This window comes from Carica papaya, chromosome 4, assembly GCF_054855325.1.
Source record: "Carica papaya isolate Zhongbai chromosome 4, ASM5485532v1, whole genome shotgun sequence".
In the NCBI taxonomy this organism is placed as follows: Eukaryota; Viridiplantae; Streptophyta; class Magnoliopsida; order Brassicales; family Caricaceae; genus Carica; species Carica papaya.
This window is the reverse complement of record NC_142312.1, coordinates 8,271,796-8,290,803: the sequence shown is the minus strand read 5'-3', so window position 1 is coordinate 8,290,803 and position 19,008 is coordinate 8,271,796. Positions and strand designations below refer to the sequence as shown.

Here is a 19,008-nt window from a genome sequence, read left to right as displayed (position 1 = left end):
AAAGAATTATATCACATTACTGCCATGACACGATAAACCATTAAAACTACCCAAGTAATACCGTGGATTCTACTTCAACATATGTTCTCTGCTGCCCCATTAGGGCAAGAATCCGATACGAGACTCTTTCCAACAGTTTTAACTTGAGCTTTATTTGACAAAATGGTACTCTTCTATCAACTTAATTGATTGATTTCTAGTATCCTTAAACATGAAATTACAAAATTGCACAATCTTACATATTTTACAAGAACATCAAAATGAAACGAAAACCCATGATCTTTTTGCACCCAGTTCACGTTTAGAACAATAAAAACACACATGCCACCTTTTTTTGCGAGATTACTTTTGTCATATCACGATTATTATATCTATTTATTTCGTCTACATCCGACGACAAGTTAATATCGAAACAAATGCTAACATATATCAACATAGGTGGAGCCAGGAAAATATATATTCCACTTGGAGAGCCTGATATAAACTTGTCAATGTCAAAAGAAAACCCCTCCCAACCACGGGAAGAACTGAAGTGGCAATATTAGCCATACAGTAAGTTCAAGTTCCAAATACTAACATTGTTCGTGGTAAAGTGTTTATGGACAAGTATTAAGATTCTTCAACTCTCCTTCCACCATCTTTAGGGAAACTCTTTCATTCAATCTCTTCTTTTCTTCTTCTTCTCACTTTTCTCGGCTGAATTTTTCAACTGCATCACAAACATGACCATCATTACCAACAAGATCACCAATAACAACCTTTAAACACAAAAAAGCTCAAGCTTCAAGAAAGTAGCATTAAACTTTGACGAAATTCAAAAAAGTATTTGGCTCAAACTCACCATGATTATGAGAATACGGACAAAGACAGCAACAAAATCAGTGAAAAGGGTAAGCGCGTGTTTTACATAGTCAAGGTCACCAAAGTGTGCTTTCTCGATTATTTCCTGGGTGTCCACCACAATATATCCCACAAACACCAGGAGTCCGAAGTATAACTGAAAGCAATCAAAAACAAGACAAAATGAACATGAGAGGTCCAAAGTGGAAAATGAAATGCGAAAATGGAAACAAATCAACCCATCAACACCAGTCCTCACCTCAAACTGGAATATTGCTGTGGATCCCCCAAAAATGGAGGAAGCAAAGTGCAGCCACATAAGCATGGACACACCAGACGAGAGCAAGCCTCCAAGATACAGGTACTCTCTACGCCTTGCCAACATTGCTGCTGCTGAGAAACAACCAAAGGCTATCGCAGTTCCCACAAACGATGTAATCAGAATGCTGGAAAAGGCAACAAGTATTCACTTTCAGTTATTCAAATATCATTTTGAGCATACTTGCGATCAATATTTGGAAAGGTGAAATACAAAAAGGTATTAAAATTTAGAATTAGGAACACAGAATAACTTGCAATCAACAATGCAAACAGAGCACAGTTGCAACCTAATATTCTAACACTCATCGTAATAATCTCACTTTCTTGCATCATGATGATATGAGAACATAATCAGAAGTTAAAAGTTTAAATCATATGCAAAACCAAACAAGTTACAATATAAGATCAAAAAAATTTGAATGGTAGACAACTCCAGCTCAAACCGGCCTTGAAGTTGGGCATTGAACACATTCCTTGGTAGTCACCGGTAAGTATTTTCTTTGGATCAGTGTTTTAAAAAAAAAAAAAAAATCTACCTTGGATCAATCTTGATGGCTAAATCAATCAGAGGTCCGATAGAAGCCCCTTGAAGGAGTGCAGTTGCCATTAAAAGGGCAACCCTCTTTTGCTGCTCAACAAGAAATACAACAAGAAAACAAGAAAGAATGAGCACAAAACTTTTCATGCGGGGGAAAATGGCAAACAAAAAGAAATTGTCACCGCCAGTCCAGAGATAAGCACCTCTTCATAAGGAGAACTAGAAAGCAGCCACGCTATGCTTCCAAAGCATCCAAGTGTTGTGAGAAGGCCGCCGATGTTCCACAGAAGATGAAGGTATGAACCGGCAGCCATTGCAACGAGCGAACAGCATAAGGTGAGATAAACCTGAAATTTTGCAAGACGAAGAAAAAGGTAAGAAAAATATTCACAACTATTTTGCCCCAGCCACCAACTATCACAAGATCCAAGACTCCAGTGTGTTTCCCTTGCAGTTAAATTCAAAACAGAAGACAAGCCAAATGCTAACTAATAAACAGACGTCCGAATCACTGAAACTAAATAATTCCCTTCATTAAACCCTAGAAATTATCATATCCAAACAAATCCTTATGATTGTAAGATATTATTCAAGATCGCAAATACAAAACGTAATATATAAGATTCCCGTCCGTTCTCCCTCCATTTCCTCGGAAACAAAACAAGATTCTGAAAACAAGAAAGTTCCACAAGAAAATTACCTGTTTCAGATGAGTCTGGACTATGGGAGAGATCTGTCGCAAGTTTTTCAGAGACTCGTAGCTCCATCTGTTCCTTGATTGAGAGTCGAAGAAAGAAGAGAAAGCATCCATTGTTGTTTGGTTGTATAGTTGGCGGCCAAGTCTTGCAGGACGGTAGATGATTTACAGATGATATGATCGTGATGACGAATGAAGCGGGGTACTTTAAAAGGAATTCGGTAACAGCTTCGAAGAAATTTCCAGATATAATTAGTTACAATAATGCCCTTCAACAAGACTTTATTTACGAATCTGCCCTTGCTTCTCGGGCCTCCTATTCTCATCCAGAAAATTATTCTACCTTTTTTAGACATACGTTTACTGTTTTAATATTTTAAAAGAAATGAAAAAATTGCAAATATGGAAAATTTATCTCTAGTGGGTATGGAGTTGCAATTATGGAAAAAGTGAGGGGCAATAAAGTAATTGAGAAATAAAAAATTCGAGAAAGTTCACGAGAAAATTAACCATTGGTTGACTAATACGATACTGACAAGCAAGAGACCTTGATATTGGTCCTTATCTCTTGGCTCCTAAGCAAGCAATTGACAAAATCTTAAACACTTTTTTTATTTGTGGGATGCTGCCGGCAGTGTCACCCGAACCAATAGTATGTTGCCATGTCAGCACAAAAAATAAAATAATGTACAGTATTTATTCATTTTAAATACTATAATCTATATATTAATTAAGAAATTATTTACTATTTAGAATAAAATATTTTTTTTATAAATATATAAATTGATCAATAATCAAAATTTAATAAATAATATATTTTTGCATATGCGTAATACTTGTTTATACATATTGTTTGAAGTAAAAAATTGAACATGTCGTCAAATACCTTCTGCCCCGCATGTATTGCTTCATTACTTTAAACTTATAATAAGTTTCTTGGAAGATTATCGATTTAATTATTAAAGGGTTACCGTTACAATCTTATTTTGAACCTATAAAAATTATTTTTATATAAACATTAAAAAACCTTATATTATAATAAAAAATATTTTTATAATATCTATTTTTAGATAAAAAATAATAATCAATACGACGGATCAAAACTATTTAGTTATAAATATTTTAAATATAATTTATTTTAAATTGAAGAGTTATTAAACTTGCTCGACCCATTAGAAAATTTTGGATTGTAATGCATTTATGGGTATGAAGGTATTTGGGATATACTAATAATCTGTAATCTAAGTTTATATAAAGTGATTTTCCTTAATTATATTTGTAGAAGAAATGCACTAATATGTAATTACATTTTTACTCTAGTCCTCGTCCTATTTGGTTTGGTTCATTATAAAATTGTAAGTCCTTTGATTTTAGTCAGGAAGAGAACAAACTACTCACATTCTTATGAACTGGATCAATATATCAACCGAATGACATTGTATTGTTAAGAGAACCTGATGTCAGAACAATTTTGTGATTTTCGAATTTACAAAAAGAAGTGAAGCAAGTGCTTTCCATCAACTACAAAATAAGAAATTATACAACCAAATTAGGCAATGCTCCTGCACTTTGCAGTTATTCCGTGGATGGTGTCGGAAACAAAAAGTTCAGGATGAACCCGAACATGATTCCAATGACACCCACAGCAACTGCAAATTTAAAGGAGAAGCTGCTGTCACCTGTGCTATGTCTTTGTCTCCTTGCCATGTCCTGTAGCAGGAAACCAACTTATTCAACTTCAGTTCTAATCCTAGGCATCTCTCTGTACAAATAATTCGAATTAATCAAAATGCAAAAAACACAGTTTTATATTTATGCAAACTATCTTTCCTTTTTCCCTTTGTCCTCCTTTCTCTGCTCATATTTCCATTGCACAGTCAAAACTGAGCATGTGCATGCAGATTCAGGGAACTCAACATGTTAATCAACCTCCTATACCTCATTAAGACATGTTTGATAATTGGGTGGAAACCAAGAGCCTTTGGGCTCATTGCAATAATTTGGGATTTGAACCCCTATCTATAGAGGGCTTTTAGCTCAGTTATTTTATTAAAGATTGTTGAGGGACCATCATCAATATACTAAAAAATACGGTGGAGAGAAATTTATATGGGGAATTTACCAGCTCTTGTTGCAGTTGTTGTGTTTGTCGAACAGCTGCATCTCTTTCTTCCTTCAAACGCTGGATGGTCTGATTAAATGCATTAAACCAAAAGGAATTATATTGTGCTGAACATATAGAAGAAAGCAGTATGGTACTTAAGAGACACCAAAAAAAAGAATGCCTTTCAAATGGCATTATAACATAGAACATGGCCCTTGATAGTTATCAGATGAATACGGAGGCTAAGAAAATGGAGTACTTGAAACAAAGACTGAAACTACACTAGCAAAGAAACAATCCAAAACCAAACATCACCAATGCAATTGCATTTAGCTATAACAAGTGCTCCAATAGACAGAAATCTAATTAACAAGTCACTATGAGTTCCAGATGCTCTCGGAAATAATTCATGAAAATGTGGTGTAAGAACACCACCGATGACATAAGAAAAGCATAAATACTAGACAAGGAAATAGCCATACATTATTGAACCATTTTCATTGTGAACTTAATGACACAACACACTCAAGCAACAAGCTTCCACCAAAGAAGCATTCTCAAAAATCAAAAAGAAAAATTAGCAGAAATTTTCTTGATAAGGTACCCAATTTTCTTGATCAGTGTGACCGCTTCAGACTAATATCCATAAAATAGTTACTCTACAGAATGTTAACCTGCAAATTTAGTATGAGGATGAACAGACTACATCTATGCATGATCAATGACTAAATGTTTTCTGTTACGTTGGCCCTAATTGTTTTCTGTAAATAATAGCAGCCATATGGACAAAAGAGAATATCCCATAAAGAGCACAAGTTTTGGAAAACAACTGATGGAAACCATAAATAATCATAAATTACCAAAAGTGGTTTTCCAATATAATAGAGGAAGAAAAGAGACTATTACAAAGCTTGTCATAGCACATCATTTAAAAACAATTAAGGTACTTAAATGTCCAACCCACTGCTTTAGTTAAAAGGTTTTCACAGCTTTGCCTATTGTACATATTATCTTATTATCTGTTGAAATAAGCCTATCTTTCCTTGGAGCTTCAGAGTTATAAATCAATATTATCTTATTATCTGTTGAAATAAGCCTATCTTTCCTTGGAGCTTCAGAGTTATAAATTAAACTTATCAGTAAAGCACATAGAGGTGATACTTGTTGATTGAAAGGCTAATTGTATATTAGTAAAATATTTTAGCAACAAGCCGATGGAGTTAAAGCCACATACCCAAGTTATATCTTTTTGTGAAATAAAACTAAATGCCCAAGTTATATGAAATACACTTGTACTTTTTCTTAGATAAGAACTTTGTTTTTTCTGTTAAAAAATTAAACCAAAATGTTATTTATATTAAGTTTAGACAACTTTTTAAAATCTTCCTAAAGGTTTCATCCGAAGAAATCTAATACAAATCGGTCTTATTCAGAACTTATACCATGTTTTATAAAAAATTAGCAAAGGAATAAAGAGGAAGGGCAGTGAAAAGAAAGAATAGTTTTTAAAAAAGAAAAGAAAAAAAAGTGTAAGAATAGTTTTTAAAAAAGAAAAGAAAAAAAAGTGTTTCTTTTGCTTAGATAACTAAAACTTAAAAAACTATAAGAAAAGGAATAGTTGTTGTAATATATTGTTTGGTTTAACTTTACAAAGAAAAGAAATGGATAAAATGGTCAGTCAACAACATGGAAGAAGGTCAACAGTAACCTTTATTAATAGAATAACTAGTTGAAGATATCATGGAAATATTTACCATTAAAATTTTCTAGTCATTTCCTTTCTACTTGTTGGAAAAAGATCTCTCTATAACTTATTTTGAAAACAAAATCAATTTTTGGCACAAAATTAAACTTATATGTATAATAACAATAACTTTAAAAACAAAATATTCTTAGAACATTAGGAAAATATTGCTTGATGGAACTAATTGCATTTATAGTAAGTGTCATCTTTATCAATTCTAGATGTAATCAATAAGTTAACAAGATATAATTTTGCAGCTGCTATCTCGTTATTATTATTGGTAATTCAAAACCGTAATCATATGCCTTAATAATTTTTTTTTTCAAATGAAAGCTATCTTCTAAATACTCTTGCTAGCCAATTGATACTTTCTAGATCTTGGTTCATTCTTTCACTTAGTATCTCCATTAAAACACAAATAGAACTTATTAATTTATTACAATAACTCCCGTGAGAAATTGAAGTCATTCAATCATATTATTCTTTTGGCAGTATCCTACAGATTAAAGTGATGATCAATCTCATTTTGAATTTGAGCCACTGAAGGCTAGAATCATGTTATGTCTTTAATATCCAAGAAAATAGCTATGAAAGATTTCAAGCCTCGATAAAGTCCTGGAAAATTCAAATTGAATCTTTCAATGACATTGTTCAACTCTGTTGGAAAATCCCTCAATCTTTTGTCTCAACTAATCGTTTTAAATACGGGATGCTTGTTTCCAGATATAGGAAAATGTGATCTAACTTGAGTTGGTTTAGTTTGTTGCAATTAGTTCTCTATTTTTCCTTTGTAATAGCTATACGTACCAATGCATATGCTCCTTTTCGATATGCAGGAAATTTTGCCTGTCTGTTAACCACATAGTATCGAAGTCCTAGGCTCTTTTGCATTGTGCTCGGCCTTCATTAGAATTTATACTCTTGTTTTCCTATTCAAGAAAGAAAAATCTTTGTTTTGTTTATGCTCTCTTATTCTTCTATTAAGGGAAAAAAAACCAACAATATTTACTGCCTCGCTTCCCCTACCTCAGCCTCATTCCTGTTGCCAAGGTGTTCCTCTGCTCATGTGTCCATTCCCAAAAGCCACTCTATCACACATCTGCCTTAGCTCACGCCTGCCTCTCTGCATGTCACTGTGCATGCCAAACTCAGGGTTAACACATTATCTCCTCTTCTCTCATCGTTTTTTCCTTTTGGCCTTCATGTTGCATAGCTGTCACCAGGTTTTGTTGTCAGTTCCCTCACTAGATTCAAATTATCTGTCCACTGTCTTAATCTTTATGATCCTTGCCAGACCTCTTTGTTTCCAAATCTATATAGGAGGGAAGAGACCCGACACACCATTCTAGGGAAGATGGTTAAAACAACAAAGATGACTTCATCTTTCAACACTATTGTCCAGAATAGGGAAATTCTCATCGATCAACCAGTAGAAAAGCTCCAAAATATTCACACAACATATAGAAAGAATGGAAAAATAATCTTAAGTGGTCCCAATTAATTCGAACCTATTTGAGAGAAAAAAGGAAAATAGTCTCCTGGTGACAGGAACTGAAAGAAGGAGATACAAGATTTGATGCGTGGAATGAAGCTGATTCAATGATCATCATGATTACAGAACTCTATGAATTATGAGGTCAGTGAGAGTTACATGTTTTTACCCATGGCTAAAGAAAATAGGTATTTGAGAACGTATTAAAGGGTCGTGATGTAGCACAAACGTATAAGATTAAAGTCAAAACTTGTACGATGAAACAAGGCAGTAAAATTGTTATAGAGTAGCAATCTGTTATAGAGCATGTTGGCAAGAACTTAGCCATTACCAATGCATTCGAACCAAGTGCACAGAAGCTGCAGCACTTTGAAGAATTTTATTGAAAAGGACCGAGTTTATAATTTTCTTGTAGGTCTAAATGTTGAATTTGATCAGGTCAGGGTCCAGATTCTTGGCAAGGAATAGTACCATCTCTAAATGACATTATTTCTTTTATTAAAGCTGATGAGACGAGAGACCCAAGGGATTATGCTTGAATCCCAATTCCTTCAAGGTCAAGCAATGGTGAAAACCAGAAAAACTGCCAACAAAGGAAATTGTCAGGACAAATTTGTAAAAATCCTCCGGATAGGACAACAAAGATTTTACTTGGTGTACTCATTACAAGAACTCAAAGTATACTGAAGAGAATTATAGAACAGTGAATGGTAACCATTACACTGAGTGGGGCCACGAGGAGGACAACAGAAAGTAAAGCCAACTCAACCTCACTATGAATCAACTGAATCAAGAAAAGTTTCAAAAACCAAACTGAGTTAAATAAGGAGGAGATTGAGAAAACAAGGGAGCTTCTAGAATCATTAGAGAAGCCTAGCGATGCATTGCTCCATAGCGCTCTCAAGTAGGTTTCTTGTTACTTGAGGATTAGTCGTCGTAGATGAACCTATTAGGAACTTATAGTTTAAAGAAAATCAGTTTCCCTTCAAATTCTACATTCCCTATAAATATCATGGCATCTGAAGAAGGAAGAGCATCTTGGAGAAAAGAAGTGAAAAGCCCTCTTATGCTTACAAATTGTGTATTTAACAAAAAGTGTAGTTATTATTCTTATTCTTCAAAATTTTTGTGTGAGCTTTGGAAGAGTACTAAGTGATGCCAAGCCTTCGAGTTCTTTTGGTTGTACTTAGGTTAATGGAAAGGCATAAGTTATCTGGTTATGCCTAAACTGTTAAAAAAAAAAAACATTGTATTAGACAATTAGCTAGGGGAGCTTGGAATACCTGACTTGAGGTAGTCAAGATGGTGGACATAAGTCATTTGACACCCAACTACTCTACAACTGTGTTCTCATCTCTATTTCACATCCTTCTAATTTCTGTTTTAGTTTAATTGTTTAGTTTTCCTTGTGTCAATTTTTGTAAATTGCATATAGTCCCAAACAAAATTAGGTGTTTATTTGTGCCAAAACTTTTACCTACAATTTGGAGGAGAGAAAAATAGGCTTCATTTAGAACATAAAAACGTCTTAGAGTTTCATTTTCTAAATTTACGAGTTAATTAACAATGATAGTGAAATGATGATGGAATTAGATAATTTTAAAATATTAATTTTAGTGTTTTCTAGAAAAGTAGTTTGTTTGTGCTTTAATTATTTCAGAAATATTCATGAACAAATACACACATAAACACATGCATGTAGAAAATGAAGAATAGAAAATATTTTCTTCCACCAAACTAAGTATTAGATTTTCAAGGGAAATTGAGAAATGCTAAGCATCCCCCCTTTTCTTAACTAATAATGATTTTTTCATTAAACAAGTGAAAGGCTGGTGGACATCCTATTCTTTCCTTTTCTTTTCCCATTTCCCTCAATTAATTAGCTCTACTCGGGTTCTGTCAGCAAAATCTTGATGCTAGTTCTACTACAACGAAAGATAGTGGCAATTGTAGTCCTTTTTGAAGCCGTTAATTCAAAGTTTTAAACTGAATTTAACAAAAATGCATTTCATTAAGTTTATCAAACTGTGTACTTCGGGCAACACTAACTTGTTAGAATGTGCCTACTCTTTGGGAAATCAATGATTTCATCTGTTTCTATTCAAATTTGGAATGAAACAATGTGTAACTATTCCCAACTCCCTCTCCTTCTTATATATTCTTGCTTCAGACATTTGAGATATTCTGGGACAACAGATCTCAATTTCTCACCTCTATGTTTAAAAGAAAAGCAATCAAATATTCCTCCCCATAAAGAAACAAATCAACCATATATGGCTTTTGTACTGTGAAAACTTCGTATTTTTTCCATCCTGTGATCACATACATGACCATGAACCAAGGGAGGAACACCAGGTGTAATTCTACCCAAACTATAAGAGGTATTCAGAAAACAAAATTTCTGCTGCAGAACAAAGTTTAAGCATGGATATGCATGTACACAACAGAAAAAGGATAGAAGTGCGAAGACATAACATAAAATCTCAGAAAAGTACTGCAAAAAACCATATTTATAGAGGTCTTCAATAAACTCACAGCATTGGTTTCAGGACTTAGCGCAGCATTCTTTGACCCCTCATCTTCAGAACTGGCTTGTGTTGAAGCAGGAGAGACATATGCAACTTTAAGTTTGCACTCCTCTATTGTTTTTCCACTGTCCTTATTAAACTGGATGCAATATTAGATAAAAATTATTTGCCCAACCTCAGTTTTCTTCCAAACATAATCAGCATGCTAATCATATGACAACACTGTTATCCAGGACTACATGCTTACAGTGTCTTGTGGAAGTTCATCAACATCAGTATGAGGAGCCACTATTGTGCTCTGTAGGAGAAATTTGTCTTTGCATTGCATATCAGGAGGATATTCACGTTGAGCTTGTAGGGTGACTGCATTGAAAACAGTTTGTTAGAAGCAGTTCATGAGAAATCATCAGGAGCTAGTCAAGAAAAGTGAAAATTACTATCAGGCTACCAACAGCTATGATCCTTTATTATCGGGAAAAATAGGTAAGCAAGTAACTTTTTATATCGAATCTAACCATTTCTTGTCGACTATATCCTAAAATATATTCATACTCCAGTAATTACTTGTTAATTTGATGCAAAATGTTTTAGACTAAAAGGACTCCATTAATTAAAAAAAGTTGTACCTCTTATGATGCACGAGTCCCAAGGCTGTATAACACCAGTATTGGGTCTTACAAAGTACTTCTTTGGTGAAGTAGTTTTAACCTACCAAAATGAGGAAATGTAGAACATCAAAATCAAAGACAACCATATGACGTTTTATAATGGATTGAAATTGCATAATTTAAGAAAGAAATATATAACATTTGCACAGTAGCAGAGGTACCTTGAAAGCAACATGGTTGTCTGTATTGTTGATGACTTTAAGATCACAATAGCTTTGCTTTTCCAGCTCAACTGAAAACAGGAATCTCATTATTCTAAGTCATAGATCTTTCCTTGGACAAAATTCTAATAGCACAAAGCATATACTCAAGAAAGACACTGCCAAAATTTTTAGCACTAATATTATGATCGAAAGAAACTCTATATGGCAAAACACTATTGTTTAGCTAACTGCCATGTGGCCCTGCAGTTCAAACCATAAGTATCAATAATTGTTTATTTTTTTTTAATAAACCATAAATATCAATAATATCTTTTTCTTTTAATCTTTTTTCTTATTTAAACCAGTTTTATTATGCCAGGCAAGCAAATGGGATCATCACTATAGCTTTTTCTTCCAACTGTTGCTAGAAAGCCAGGCCTTTAAGAGGACAAGTACAAGGTCAGATAAAAAGGAGGTTTTCACATCTTCTCACTCTCCCAGATCTTTTCAAGAACTACATACCTTTCAATTTTCAAGCACTTTTCAGATTTATCATTTTAATCATATATGTATTTGTAGAATTACTTTCAATATTTTCTTTTTTCTGTTTTTTACAACCTAGCAAATATAACAAAATGGTTACTGGCAGGTTATGCCTTATTTTTCCACTAGGAAAGTTTGTTAGTTTTTTATTTTTTTCCTCCTGCTTTTGCCTATAAAATGTTGTTGATTATTGATAAATAAAATAAGAGTAAAAAAAGGGAGTTATTTCTTATTTTCAAATTCTTCATGGTATCAGAGCAAGCCTGATCCAAATTCTTCAGCATCCCTCTTGCATTCAATAGGCAATGGATGAGCAGATCCCTTCTCCGCCCAAAGTTCTTTTGAGCTCTCACCTTCCAGTGCCTGATAGCCATACTCTTGCTAATTAGGCTCCATCTTTCGTTACTGGCCATCGACTAAATGGCAGTAACTATCTTTAGTGATCGTCCTCGGTGTTGATGTTCATTCGAGGAAAAAGCCGAGATTAATAGCTCACTGGAGAGCTCTCACCTTCTCCCGCGAACGATCCAAATACTCGGATATGGAAAGTTGAGAACAATCTTGTTATATCTTGGTTGGTGAATTCAATGGCCATTGAGATTGGCGAAAATTTTCTCCTTTATAAAACTGTGCACGACATCTGAATCGCAGCTCGTGAGTTCTATTCCACTCGCGATAACACTTCCACCATCTTCGAAATCGAAGCAAGCCTCCACGACCTACGCCAAGGAGAAAAAACGGTAACTTAATATTACAATTTTCTTACTCGAAAATAGCAGCAACTTGATGTTTTTGAAGAACATGCCTGGAGCTGCCTAGAGGATGCCAGGAGATTCCGAAGTATCGTGGAACAGAGACGAATCTTCAAGTTCCTTTTCGAACTGAACAAAAACCTCGACGAGGTAAGAGAACACATCCTTGGAACCAAACCTCTCCCGAACATCAGAGAGGTGTTCTCTGAGGTGCGACGCGAAGAAAGCAGGAAGAAAGTGATGATGGGTGACTCGCAACTCAACCCTAACCTTACTGAAAGCATATCTCTCTCACCCGAGACTGGTACTATTCTCACAAGTCGGCTGACTGAGCGAAAGGGATGACCATAGTGTGAATACTGTAAAAGGGCGGGACACGTTCGTAGAAGATGCTGGAAGCTTCACGGGAAACCAACTGAGAAGGAATCGGCTGAGAAGAAGAAAACACTAAAGCAGAAAATGGAGGAAATTCATCAGGGCAATTTTGTCTCAACAGAGGAACTGCAGCCGTTTCTACCGAAAGCTCCTTATTTAGTTCTGAACAAATCAGCCTCCTCCAAAAAATGTTTTCACCCAATATGGTTCTCAGTAATGCTTCTACAACTCACAAAGGTAATTTTTCTGGTTTTTCAACTTATTTCACAAAAAGGGGAATATGGATTATTGACTCAGGTGCTTCCGATCATATGACCGGAGATATCTCACTATTCAAGAAATATAGTAAGTGCAGAAGTAAATTCTAAGTTAAGATTGTTGATAGCTCTAGCTCCCAGGTCAAAGGAATAGGAATAATTGCACTGACACCCAAGTTAATTTTGTACTCTGTGCTATATGTTCCAAATTTGGATTGCAATCTCCTGTCAGGAAGTAAATTATCACAGAACTTGAATTGTGTTGCTACATTTAACTTTAAACTGTGTGAATTTCAGGACTTAGACTCGGGGAAGACGATTGGCAATGCTAGTATGGATTCAGGTCTTTATCTACTGCAAGCTGACAACTCTTCTCTTAATAGACAAACTCATCATGCAGTATGTACAAATTCTTAATCTGTAAACAACTTAAATATGGAATGTCCTATCATGTTATGGCATTACCGTTTAGGACATCCTAACTTCGTATACTTGAAAAAACTATTTCCTGCTTTGTTTCGAAATAAAAATTCAACTTTCTTTCAATGTGAAGTATGTCAACTATCCAAACATATTCGAAATTCATTTCCTAGTTCAGTTTATAAACCCACAAAACCTTTTTCGTTAATTTTATAGTGATGTATGGGGTCCCTCTCGAGTCACAAATATTATAAGGACAAAATGGTTTGTATCTTTTGTTAATGATCACACTAGAATTACCTGCATTTTTCTCATGAAAGAAAAATCTGAAGTTGGCTAAATCTTTAAAAAATTTCACATTATGATTCAAAATCAATTTCACACCAACATCCAAATAGTGAGGTCAGACAATGGGTGTGGATACTTTGAAACCACTTTGAGCCAATATTTTTCTGATTACGACATTATCCATCAAAGTTCCTGTGTCAATACTCCACAATAAAATGACGTACCTGAACGAAAAAATAGACACATTCTTGAAGTAGCTCGATCCATCATGTTCACTACTCACATTCCAAAATTTCTTTAGGGAGAGACTATTCTCACCGCTGCATACTTGATAAACCGTATGCCCTCCCGAACTCTCTCATTTCGAACACCCTTTGATATCATCCTCAAGGCCTTTCCACAATCTCATATTCTTCATATTCTTTCCTATAAAATTTTTGGTTGTTCTGCCTATGTTCATATTCATACTCACCTCAGGGGTAAAATTGACCCCCGGGCCATTAAATGTGTTTTTATTGAATATTCACTAAGTCAAAAAGGATACGAATGTTTTTGTCCTAAGACCCGTCGTTTTTACAACACTATGGATGTTACTTTTTTTGAAAACCAGTCATTCTATCCCACTACTGATATTCAGAGGGAGAGTCCTAATCAGGAATATCAAGTATGGGATATAAGTACACCACCTCTCACCTTTTCTCCCCTCACTATTCCCAAGTTCTCATCAAATTTTTCTGAAACCAGTATCAAAAAGTCTCAATCTGAACCTATACTTACTACTATCAACAAAAAGTTACGTGTCTATGCTAGGAGACACAAAACTTCAGTTAATAAAGATTCTGAACCAACTACATATTGCCATGAGTTTATTCCAGTTCCAAGTAGTAAGATACAATTTCTGACACTGTTACCACTACTGATCATGATACTAAGTTACCTATTGTTTTGCAGAAAGGAACTCGATCTTGTAGTAAACACTCTATATAGGATTACATTTCATTCAGCAACTTGTATTCAAAGTATCATGCATATGTAAGTAAACTTGATGGCAGCCCCACTGAACCTAAAACCATTCATGAAGCCCTTGCATTGCCAATGCGAAGAGGTGTTATTTAAGAAGAGATTAAGCCCCTTGAAAAGAACAAGACTTGGGAACTGATAGAACTTCCACCAGGAAAACATGAAGTTGGGTGCAAATGGGTATTTACTGTAAAACACAATCCTGATGGAAGTGTGAATCGGTACAAAGCTTGTCTTGTAACTAAAAACTTCACTCAGTCCTACGGGATAGACTATCAGGAGACATTCGACCCAGTGACTAAGCACAACACTATCCGGATATTACTCTCTCTTGCCTCTAATCTTGATTGGCCTTTCTGTCAACTTGATGTAAAGATTGCATTTCTTAGTGGAGATTCAGAAGAAAAGGTATATATGAAAGTTCCTCCAAGCCTTGAGACCACATTTGAAACTCACAAGGTATGCAAACTCAAAAAAGCACTTTATGGTCTAAAACAATCTCCGAGAGCTTTGTTTGACAGATTTACCAAAGCAGTTAAACATATGGGCTATGAGCAATGTCAATCTGATCATACTTTGTTTGTCAAGAACAGTACCTTTGTTAAGAAAGCTATTCTAATTGTCTATATTGATGATATTATTTTAACATATTATAACATAGAGGAAATTTAAAAACTCAAAAGTTTTTCTCGCCACGAAATTTGAGATAAAAGATCTTAGAGCACTCAGGTATTTTCTGGGAATAGAATTTGCTCGTTCTAAAAAGGAGATATCTGTGTCACAACGAAAATATGTTCTTGACTTGCTGAAAGAAACAGGGATGCTCGGGTGTAAACCAGCAGAAACTCGCATGAAAACGACTACAAAAATTGGATTTAAAAATGGCAAGTCAATTGATAAAGAAAGATATCAGAGACTTGTGGGCAAACTTATCTATCTTGCTCATATTAGACCTGACATCAGTTTTGCTGTGAGTACTGCAAGTCAATTCATGAACCAACCTACTGATGTTCATATGAATATGATATATCGGATCTTAAGATATCTTAATAAAACTCCAGGACAAAGATTATTTTTCCAAAAAACAATGAACAGAAATATTGAAATCTACACAGATACTGATTGGGCAGGTTCTATAACTGACAGACGATCTACGTTTGGGTACTGTACTTACATTTGAGGAAACTTAGTCACTTGGTGGAGCAAAAAACAATCTTTTGTGTCACGAAGTAGTGCAAAAACTGAATTTCGGTCACTTGCTCATGGAATATATGAGGGAATTTGGTTAAAAAGAGTTCTAATGGAAATGAAATTCTTGGTTACCACTCCAATGAAAGTATGGTGCGACAATAAAGCAACAATCAGCATACCTAAAAATCCTGTATATCATGATCGAATTAAACACGTGGAAATAGATAGGCACTTCATCAGGGAGAAGATTGAAAATCAAACCATTACAATACTCCACGTTCCTATTAATTAGCAAACAGCAGATATTTTAACAAAGGCACTTCCCAAAAGACTATTCAACAAATTGATATCCAATTTAGGCTTACTAAACATTTATTTAACTTAGATTGAGGGGGAGTGTAGAATTACTTTCAGTATTTTCTTTTTTTTGTTTTTTTCCTCCTTTTGCCTATAAAATGTTGCGGATCATCGATGAATAAAATAAGAATAAAAAAGGGGAGTTATTTCTTATTATCAAATTCTTCAGCATTTTTATTAAAAAAAAAAAGTATTGAAACTGTATGTCAGCATTGCCATACCAAATAACAAGAATAATATCAACATTTATTTTTTCATAAACAAACAAGTATTATTACGAGAGAAAGGAGAGTACAAAGAAATTGGTGGATAAGTTATCCAACCAAGGAAACAATGACAAAGTAACATAACAAAACAATATAAAACAATTAGAAGGAAAAAACTGATATCATATCACATAACCATGATATTCCAATTCCTATTTAAAACAAATAAATACATATCCGAGTAATTCCCATGAGCCTTAACAGCCTAAAGGGGAGCCAAAAAAGTTGTCTTCTCCCACAAGATCGGATCTGGAAAGAACAACTGCCGATGCGATGATTTCTTTCCAACCAACTTGGTTAAAACCCAACAAAGAGCCCACCTTCCCATAAAGGTCTAGCCTTGGCCTTAATCCCAAATCCACTAATTCTGGACTTAAAAAAGATTCCAGTGAAAGGGGAGCAACCCAAGCCAAATTGAAAATGTCAAACAACTTACACTATAGTTTCCACGCCATCTCACAGTGGAGAAATAGGTGGTTATGTGTTTCGCTCCTATATCACATCACACAAATTTTAGGAGACAAAACTCGACTAGGTCTAAGAATTTGCAGCAGCTTGGTAATGTTTAACCAATTTAGAATTGCAGTCCAAGTGAATACCTTCAACTATGAAGGAACCTTAACATGCCAGAAAATCTTGGTAACCATGCCGTGGTAAGAATCAGGGTTTTTGGTTAGGTGATTAAAAAAAGATTTGCAGGTATATAATCCAGATGAGTCAAGAGTCCATATCCTGCAGTCAGGTTGTTGAGAAAGCTAAAAAGAGTTTGAAAGGTTTAACATGGAAATGAGTTCCTTGGTCGCTATTGTTCAGGCCCCGAAAGAAATGAAAAATTCTTATTCACAATACCATTAAAAAGAAAAAAAAAAAAATAGTCTATCAATACCCTGTGGCAGGAGGAAAGGTGAAAAAGTAGAGGAAACTGGATTAGGTTCCTGTGGGAAGCGTCACAGCCATTTAACCAATATTAGCAAATTCCCCGATTTTAAATTCCCAATGTCCAAACCTCCAAAATTTCTAAACTTGCAACATACCTCCCAATTCACTGGGTGATCTCTCCTAGCCTCTCTACACCAGACAATAAAAAATTCCTCATGACACCCTCAAGCTAATATGTCGACCATAATCATCAGCAGGCATATAAAGGGGCCTTTCATAAAAGAAAACCTCTCCTCACACAACTATTTCATCAGAACAGCTCAAGCATTCAACAATTTCAATATCGATTCAGTATTTTATCATCAACAAATGACAAATGTCAACCAAAAAATTTTAGAAACTTCCTTCTCCTTTTCATAAGTTATTTCAGATGCAATAATAAACCCAAGTCTTTTCATTTCTCACACAATATTATACGAGCGACAACCCTATTGTTAATCAAGCACTGAGACTAATTCCCTAAGCCACCAGCAACCTCTGTCAATTTTTCTCATATGCCTCCAACATTCCAACAACCAAGCATTTATTTTTTAACACGAAACATTGTCTCAACATTAAGGTAGCATTACCTATGGCCAATCCAGATTTTCAAAGTTTTAAACAGATGAAGCAGCATAAGATTTCCTACAAAATTCAAAAGCTCTCTCTAACAGTGGCAACAAAGAAAACAAAATACCAGATATGTACACACATACATAAAGCGAGGGAGAGAGAGAGAGAGAGAGAGAGATAGAAAAAGAGAGAAAAAGAGAAGGATGCATACAGATGAACTTGAGCTCATCGGGTTGAACAGTGATCAACTGATTACCAGCACCAGCAGTCATGACTGGACCCACCGGAACAACGACGAACACCGAGCACCACCACCAGTTGAAGAAAATCAATCACTTTCACTCACAATCGGGCAATCAAACCACGAAATACAAATCTATAAAGAAGAAAGACGGAGACCCAACAGTTTCTTCTACCCTTACAACCAGGAAAAAAAACTTTTTGTCAGAGATAGACTTCGGAAACGAAAAATTCAATTATAGTAAGCACCAAGGAAAATGGATAGAGAGCGACCAGTGAGAAATTATAAAAATAGTAATAAATAAAGTAAAATAAAATAGAAACAAACATGTGGTGGTACGAACAGAAAGGAACATAAAAATTGGTAATGGCCCGAAAATTCCTCCGGCAAAAAAATCGGTGTTTCCACTCTGGGTTGGTCTGAACGAGCTTCTCGAGCAGGGGCCGAGCTCGGAGTCTTCATTGAATCAGGGAGAGAGAGAGAGAGAGAGAGAGAGAGAGAGAGAGAGAAATAGGAGGGAAGAGGATGACACGTGGCGAACAGAGGGACTGATTCAAAAGTGGAGGAGCAAAAAAGAAGAAGGACAGACTGGCTTTGGGACCCACAAACGTGGCCCTCAATCTCGGTCAGTGTGAACAAACACCGTCCGACGTGTATTTATCACTTTTTTAATTATGTTAAATTTAATAAAATTATTAATATTAAAATTTAACATTTTTTGCTTTAGAAAAA

At 35.0% G+C, this 19,008-nt stretch overlaps 2 protein-coding genes across 6 annotated transcripts; both read right to left on the bottom strand.

The window, feature by feature from the left end:
- Window positions 1-439: 439 nt before the first annotated feature.
- On the bottom strand, window positions 440-2,590 carry LOC110811433 (bax inhibitor 1). Its single transcript, XM_022037941.2, has 6 exons — window positions 2,400-2,590; window positions 1,903-2,046; window positions 1,698-1,789; window positions 1,100-1,286; window positions 842-997; window positions 440-709 (listed from the first exon to the last, which is right to left on the bottom strand). Exons 1-6 carry the CDS (start codon window positions 2,508-2,510, stop codon window positions 659-661), a joined length of 741 nt encoding a protein of 246 aa, XP_021893633.1. The 5' UTR covers window positions 2,511-2,590; the 3' UTR covers window positions 440-658.
- A 1,226-nt stretch (window positions 2,591-3,816) lies between these two features.
- LOC110811441 (Plant VAMP (vesicle-associated membrane protein) family protein) lies at window positions 3,817-18,767 on the bottom strand. Of its 5 annotated transcripts, none has more exons than XM_088217709.1 (8): window positions 18,620-18,767; window positions 18,247-18,452; window positions 11,094-11,164; window positions 10,891-10,972; window positions 10,512-10,627; window positions 10,272-10,403; window positions 4,519-4,587; window positions 3,817-4,106 (listed from the first exon to the last, which is right to left on the bottom strand). In XM_088217709.1, the coding sequence occupies exons 2-8, from the start codon at window positions 18,305-18,307 to the stop codon at window positions 3,972-3,974; spliced, it is 666 nt and encodes a 221-aa protein (XP_088073835.1). In that variant the 5' UTR covers window positions 18,308-18,452; window positions 18,620-18,767; the 3' UTR covers window positions 3,817-3,971. The 5 variants fall into 5 exon arrangements, with proteins under 5 accessions (XP_088073835.1, XP_088073836.1, XP_088073837.1 ...); XM_088217710.1 differs by having other exon boundaries at window positions 18,604-18,766; XM_088217711.1 differs by having other exon boundaries at window positions 18,247-18,447; window positions 18,604-18,766.
- Between the last annotated feature and the right edge of the window lie 241 nt (window positions 18,768-19,008).

Coding starts and splice junctions, on each gene's coding strand:
- LOC110811433 (XM_022037941.2), bottom strand. CDS start 2,510: ATGGATGCTTTCTCTTCTTTCTTCGACTCTCAATCAAGGAACAGATGG. Junction 1,790..1,902: donor CTAGTTCTCCTTATGAAGAG/GTGCTTATCTCT, acceptor CTTGTTGAGCAG/CAAAAGAGGGTTGCCCTTTT. Junction 998..1,099: donor CAGCAATATTCCAGTTTGAG/GTGAGGACTGGT, acceptor GATTGCTTTCAG/TTATACTTCGGACTCCTGGT.
- LOC110811441 (XM_088217709.1), bottom strand. CDS start 18,307: ATGACTGCTGGTGCTGGTAATCAGTTGATCACTGTTCAACCCGATGAG. Junction 10,973..11,093: donor ACAACCATGTTGCTTTCAAG/GTACCTCTGCTA, acceptor TCATTTTGGTAG/GTTAAAACTACTTCACCAAA. Junction 10,404..10,511: donor ATGAACTTCCACAAGACACT/GTAAGCATGTAG, acceptor TATTGCATCCAG/TTTAATAAGGACAGTGGAAA.